The 7574-nt window shown below is 46.9% G+C and overlaps 1 protein-coding gene across 1 annotated transcript in view; it reads right to left on the bottom strand.

Annotated features, from left to right (window-relative positions):
• Positions 1–7574, bottom strand: part of ATP6V0A4 (ATPase H+ transporting V0 subunit a4) — a 70790-nt gene continuing 63216 nt past the window's right edge. Inside the window, exons 20-21 of the mRNA XM_017504282.1 lie at positions 2660–2831; positions 1–425 (exon numbers count right to left, since the gene is read on the bottom strand). Of these exons, the coding sequence (XP_017359771.1) occupies positions 332–425; positions 2660–2831 (266 nt within the window). The 3' untranslated portion in view covers positions 1–331. The remainder of the gene's footprint in view (positions 426–2659; positions 2832–7574) is intronic.

Here is a 7574-nt window from a genome sequence, read left to right as displayed (position 1 = left end):
TGAATGACTCAGATGTTTATTTTCTCAAATATAATATTTAAAATATTGCAAGAACACATCCGTTTAGTATTCTCCCCTCATTTCTCAATTACTTTATTATTTGAGAATTAATACCCCACACGAAGACAAAATAACTTGCCAAAGTCATTCCTCTCTGACATGATTAAGTCATATCCAATCCACAGGCTGATATCCAAATAATACATAGCTTCATGCTTCAGGTGAGCCAAGAACAATCTTTCCATTGAATGCCATGCACGGGCTGATATCAAAGACAAGACTGAACTTCTTTCATTGGCACAGAGACCGCTGCGGGAGGTGTGGCCTCAGCCTACTCCTCAGCTGTGCCGTCCAGGATGTGTTTAAAGGAGAATGGAGAGAACTTGTAACCATCCCCAACATAGAACTTGTTCTGGAACTCGACCCTGTTGCCGAGGGGAGGGCGTGGGGTGAGAAAAAGGAGATTGAAACCCATCATTCAGAGGCTGGAAGGTGGAGGGAAGGAGGAAGCAGAGCATTTGTAAAATCAAGCACAAGGTCGAAGGGTCGGCCACGGAAGGCACCCAGGCTGATGGCTGCCATGAGAATCCCAAGGATTCTTTTTTTCTTTTTTTTGAGACAGAGTCTTGCCCCATCGCCCAGGCTGGAGTGTAGTGGTACGATCGTGGCTCACTGCAACCTCTGCCTCCCAGGTTCAAGAAATTCTCCTGCCTCAGCCTCTCAAGCAGCTGGGACTATAGGCACATGTCACCATGCCTAGCTAACATATATATTATATATATATATATATATTTTTTTTTTTTTTTTTTTTTTTTGAGATGGAGTTTCTCTCCTGTCGTCCAGGCTAGAGTGCAATGGTGCGATCTTGGCTCACCTCAACCTCCGCTTCCCAGGTTCAAGTGAGTCTCCTGCCTCAGCCTCCCGAGTAGCTGGGATTACAGGCTCCTGCCATCACATCCAGCTAATTTTTTCTACTTTTAGTAGAGACAGTGTTTTGCCATGTTGGCCAGGCTGGTCTCAAACTCCTGACCTCAGGTGATCCAGCTGCCTTGGCTTCCCAAAGTGCTGGGATTACAGGCATGAGCCACCATGCCCAGCCTAATTTTTATAATTTTAGTAGAGACAGGGTTTCATCATGTTGGCCAGGCTGGTCTCAAACTCCTGACCTCAAGTGATCCACCCACCTCAGCCTCCCCAAATGCAGGGATTACAGGCATGAGCCACTGCGCCCAGGCCATGAATCTGAGGACTTTTTAAGCCCTTCTCTCCCCTGTCTCTGACCACCTTCCCTTTCCCCTCCCCCTAACTTCCTCAGGCTTCTCTGCTGGTGGGCTCATAGCCACAGCATAACAACTCTTCCCTTGTGCCAGAGCTTCCCCACCCTCATCACAAGCCAAGATGCCCTCACTGTTCAGCACTACCTAATGCCATTTTTCATTTCCATCTAATTCTAAACTGTGAGACTCACAAAGACCCTGAACCTGTATTTTTTGTAACTTACATAACTGGTATCATGTAGTATCATTTATGTTTTATTAAGTTATGGAGTTCTGTTCATCTCCTCAATGACATGGAGGAAAATGATGACATCACAGAGGCAGGGGAAGCTGTGACCCTCCTCACTCAGGACAGGAAGTATAAAGGCTTCCTTATGAACAGAGGCCATAGAGCGAGGAAGAAAACATTAGGGCAAACTGGTGCAGCTGAAGGGCATGCACCGCACACTCGGAATTCTTGGTTGAAATGTAACTTGGAAGACAACCAGAGGTCCGAACACATTTCCATATTCATCAACCTAGTGACAACGGCTGATTGTCACTGGATACATCTGTGTGTGTCCAGGGCTTCCTGTGAGCGTCTCCCTCCTGGTGGTACCCTCCTTCTCTTTCCACTTTTGAGACTTTCATACCTTGTTGGTATAAATCCTGCACTCAGCAACAAGAGTCAAACATCCCAGATTCACCAGGCACAGTGGTTCGCGCCTGTAATCCCAGCACTTTGGGACGCTCAGGAGGGTGAATCACTGGAGGCCAGGAGTTTGAGACCAGCCTGGCCAACATGGGGAAATCCCGTCTCTGCTAAAAATACAAAACTTAGCTGGGTGTGGTGTTGGACACCTGTAATCCCAGCTACTCAGGAGGCTGAGGCAGGAGAATCGCTTGAACCTGGTAGGTGGAGGTTGTAGTGAGCCAAGATCACACCACTGCACTCCAGCCTGTGCAACAGAGTGAGACCCTGTCTCAAAAAAAAAAAAAAAAAAGGCAAACATTCCAGATTTGCTAAGCGTGCCTTCTCTGAGCCTATCTCAGATGTCACCTTACCAATACTGGGAGGTGTCACTTGGTTAAAGCCAATTATAATAACAAATGAACGCTGATCATCTAAAAGGGAAGGAGTAAATGAAAACTAACATTTAGTGTAGATATGAGTCTCTGAATAAGTACGAATGAGTGTGTGTGTGTGTGTGTGTATCTATATATATACACATATATTACATCATTTAATATTATACCAACAGATGACTGAACTAAGGCTCCAAAGAGGTATGTAAGCTGCTGATGTCACACACGGGGCAAGATTTGAACCCAGTCGGCTGGCCCCACAGCCCCCCCCCCTTTCCCAACACCACATCGAGCTTCCATGGGACAACCATCCTTACCAGTGCAGTCGCAGGGCGTGCAGAAAAGCAGAGAGGCCCTCCATGACCAGAAGGATGGCTACTGTCAGGACAGCAAATACGGCAAAAATAATAAAAACCCCAATGATGCCTCCCCAGCCTCGCACGTGAAGGCCGTTGTTCATCACCATGGTCCAGAGCACTTCGGACAGTTCTGTAAGGCGAGAGAAGCCACTATGGTTATCTTGTAAATGCAGATTGTTATTTATTTTTTCATCTTTTTAATTAAAAATATTTATATGTATATATTTTTTAAATAGAGACAGGGTCTCACTATGTTGCCTAGGATGGTCTCCAACTCCTGGCCTCAAGCAATCCTCCTGTTTCTGCCTCCCAAAGTGCTGGGAAATCAGGCAGGAGACACCATGTCCAGCCCAGATGATGATGATAATGATTATTTGAACAGGTTCTCACTATATCCCCCAGGCTGGAATGCAGTAGTGCAATTATGGCTCATTGCAGCCTTGACTTCATGGGCTCCAGTGATCCTCCCACCTTAGCCTCCTAAGTAGCTGGGACCACAAGAATGTGCTGCCACTCTCTGTCAATTTTTCTTTTTTTTGGGGGGGGGGACAGAGTTTTGTTCTTATCGCCCAGGCTGGAGTACAATGGCGTGATCTCGGCTCACTGCAACCTCCGCCTCCCAGGTTTAAGTGATTCTTCCGCCTCAGCCTCCTGAGTAGCTGGGATTACAGGCACCCACCACCATGCCTGGCTAATATTTGTATTTTTAGTAGAGACAGGGTTTTGCCACATTGGCCAGGCTGGTCTCAAACTCCTGATCTCAGGTGATCCACCCACCTCAGCCTCCCAAAGTACTGGGATTACAGGCATGAGCCAACGTGACTGGTCTTGTTAATTTTTTTTTAATAGAGAAGGGGTCTTCTTATGTTAGCCAGGCTAGACTTGAGTCTTGAACTCCTGGGCTTAAGTGTTCCTCCCATCTCAACATCCCAAAGTGCTGAAATTACAGACATGAGCCACCACATCCGGCTATGAGTGCAGATTATTTTTACATTATAATCCTAAATCTGCACATCCTATGATTCAACAATTCCACTCCAAGGTGGAGAAGTTGGTCATGTGTGCCCTAGGGCATTGCACGAGATTGTTTCCAGAAACTTTGTTCCCAAGGGTGGAATTTTCATCAAGAGGAAACCGGACAAATACGTGGAGGCATATTATTCACCAAGGAAAGCAAGCAAACTATAGCTACTGGTGGCAAAATAAACAAATCCCAGCAACACAATTCATACGCAAAAAAGCAAAACCACACAATTCGTTAAAGATTGAATGTTTATGTGTCTCCAAAATTTGTATGTTGAAGGCCTAACCCTCAAAATGATGGCATTTGGAGATGGAGCTTTTGGGAGGTGATTTGGGTTAGGTGAGGTCCTGAGGGTGAGGCCCTCGTATTGGAATTAGTGCCCTTATAAGAAGAGACACCAGGCAGCTTCCGCTCCATTTTTCTCTGTTTCTGTTCCCCTCTGGCCACCATGTGGGGACCCAGGTAGAAGGCCGCCATCTGCGGGCCAGGAAGAGGGTCATCATCAGAACCCAACCTTTCTGGCTCCCTGATCTGGGGCTTGCAGCCTCCAGGACTGTGAGAAAGTGACTGTCCACTGCTAAGTCACCCAGCCCAGGGTGTTTCATTATGGCAGCCTGAGCGAAGATGTAATTCTATTCACATAAATTCAAACAGATGCAAAACTACACTAAATTGCTAAGGGATAAAAGCATGTTAAAACGCACAAAATTTGCTGTTATAAAAGTCAAGAGTGTGGTCAACACCATGTGAGAACACAGGGAGAGAAAGAAATCCTCCTGACTCAGCCTCCCAAGTAGCTGGAACCATAGGACTACACCTGTTTAATTTTTTTTTTTTTTTTTGAGATGGAGTCTCACTTTGTAATAACCTACGCTGGGCTAGCATCACTGACTCCATCTTAGCTGTAAACTCCAACCTGGCTTCCCTCTCCCTACCACAGTCCCTTGGGTGCATAAGTGGGTCATGCTGCACTTAGAAGCATTGAAGTGTACTGTTCTTAACACTTGTCTCCATTGTAACCGCATCCTGCCTGGCATACCCGCCCCCCACTATTGTAAGAAAAAGTTTCCCTTTGATCATTGTGTAGAAGGAGCCTAATCGCCCCCATTCTTGGACCACCTGTGCCCACAATCCCTTCCTCTAACCTGCTTTTCTGCTTCTGTAAAATTCCGCTTCAGCTAGGTACTCCCCTCCCCTACCTAAATCAAAGTATAAAAGATAATCAGGCCGAGAGAATTTTGAGCGTGAGCGGTCTCTTGATCACTGGCTAATTAATAAAGGACTCTTAATTTGGATCTCAGAGCATAGCGCGTTCCTTCTAACTCGCTCGGTTACAACAGCTTTGTCGCCAGGCTGGAGTGCAGTGGCACGATTTTAGCTCACTGCAGCCTCTGCCTTCTAGGTTCAAGTGATTCTCCTGCCTCAGCCTCCAAGTAGCTAGGACTACATGCCATCACGCCAGGCTGGTCTCAAACTCCTGACCTCGTCATCTGCCCACCTCAGCCTCCTTAAGTGCTGGGATTACAGGCAGGAGCCACCGCGCCCAGCCTTCCCCATTCTTCAACGTTACCTCTTTAAGCAACCGTGTTAGTATGGAGTGGAAGCCACGTCCAGCAGGGACTTCTGGAATGACCCAATGGGTGAACCAAGCCTGGCAGCCATGAACCATATGGGTTTTCAGGAATCAAATGACCCCCTCAGTGTGCATGGGCTGGTCAGAGGACACCCTGAAACATAGTGCCAAACTCTGGCCCAGGGACCAAGAATACCAAAACTGCTTCTCCTGTCTTACGTAGACTCAGCCCTATCATGACTCAAGTTCTCCAGCTATTGCGGGCCTTGGAGCTGAAGACCAACATCACCACCACTGACTGCACGAAGCGCTGAGATCCACTTTAAGGAGCAAAGTGGGTGACAGTCCTGGGATAGCCACTGCACATGAATGTGCAACACTGAACAGGAGTCAAAATGTGCTTGTGGGTATCTGTGCTATAGGCACTCGTAGGGCTGAGTGTGTGGATCTGAGCATTCATGTGCACATGAAAGTGTGTGTGTGTGAGTTTGTGTGAGGAAACGAACATAGCCTGAGCTGTGAAGGTCACACAAATCCTGAGCACTGGAGTCTGAATAATCAGACATACTTTGTTGTTGTTGTTGTTGTTTGAGGTGGAGTCTCGCTCTGTTGCCCAGGCTGGAGTGCAGTGGCTCGATCTCAGCTCTTCACAACTTCCGCCTCCCAGGTTCAAGCGATTCTCCTGCCTCATCCTCCCAAGCAGCTGGGATTACAGGCGTGCACCACCACACCCAGCTAATTTGTTTGTATTTTTAGTAGAGATAGGGTTTCTCCATGTTGGTCAGGCTGATCTCAAACTCCTGACCTCAAGTGATCTGGCTGCCTTGGCTTCCCAAAGTGCTGGGATTACAGGTGTGAGCCACAGCGCCCAGCTGTTGGGGCTTGGATCTTTATCAAAATTATATTTCCAATGCCTGAAATCCCAGCAGTTTGGGAGGCTGAGGCGAGAGGATTCCTTGAGGCCAGGAGTGTGAGATTAGCCTGGGCGAATAGTGAGACCTTATCTCTTTTAGATAGACAGACAGATGATTGATTGATTAATTGATTGATAATAGACAGATACATAGATGATAGATAGATGATAAATAGATGATAGACAGATGATAGACAGATAGATGATAGATAGATATATAGATGATAGATGATAGACAGATGATAGATGATAGATAGATTGACAGACTGATAGATAGATTGATAGATAGATACATAGATAGATAGATAAATTGTATTTCTGGGCCTGGCCCGACTGACCCTGGACTGCTGTGAATTCATAAAGGTGGTGAGCACTTCCTGATGGCCAGCTCAGCGGGCAGCCAACTGACTCCCAGCCATGCTCCTAATCAAAGCAGGCCTTCTCTTACAGGTCAGCAGCTTGCAGGACGGCATGGTAGCCCGAAAAACAGGTTCCCCCATCCCCAAAGATGTCCACATCCTAATCCCAATAACCTGTCAAAATGTTATATCACATGGCAACAGTAGCCTTGCAGATAAGATTAAGCTAAGAGTCCTGAGAGTGGGCATCGTCTGGATTATCTGGACACTCCCAAGGTCATCACTAGAGTCTTTGTAAGAGGAAGGCAGGAGAGCCGGAGTCAGAGAAAAAGGAAATTTGATGCTGGAAGCAGAGACTGAAGTGATGTGAAGCGGAACCACAAGCCACAGCGTGCAGGCAGCCTCCAGAAGCTAGAAAGGCCAGGAAATGAATTCTCCCTGCAGCGTCCAGCAGGAACACAGCCACCCACGCCCTGATTTTAGGACTCTGGCTTCGAAAACTAGAAGACAACAAATTTGTGTTGTTGGTTTTCTGTTTTTTGTTTTTTGCTCTGTCGCCCAGGCTGGAGTGCAGTGGCGCAATCTTTGCTCATTGCAACCTCCGCCTCCCAGGTTCAAGCAATTCTCCTGCCTCAGTCTCCCGAGAAGCAGGGGTTACAGGTGCCCGCCACCACGCCTAGCTAATTTTTGTACTTTCAGTAGAGACAGGGTTTCACCATGTTGGCCAGGCTGCTCTGGAACTCCTGGGCTCAAGCGATTCACCTAAACTCTGTCTCCCAAAGTTCTAGGATCACAGGTGTGAGCCACCGCACCCGGCCAATTTAAAACTTGCGTTGTTTTAAGCCACGAAGGTTTGTGACAATTTGTTACAGCAGCAGCAGGAGAATATTAATACAGAGAGTGACCACCCCAACAATGTGCAGCCAGACCCATGGAAAAGGCACCTCTGCTTGGGAAAGAAGAGCCGTTCTTTTTTTTTTTTTTTTTTTTTTTTTTTTTTTGAG

Source organism: Cebus imitator, unplaced genomic scaffold (assembly GCF_001604975.1).
Source record: "Cebus imitator isolate Cc_AM_T3 unplaced genomic scaffold, Cebus_imitator-1.0 Scaffold319, whole genome shotgun sequence".
NCBI classification, from domain to species: Eukaryota; Metazoa; Chordata; class Mammalia; order Primates; family Cebidae; genus Cebus; species Cebus imitator.
Note: the sequence above shows the minus strand (reverse complement) of the source record. Positions and strands in the feature narration are given on the sequence as shown.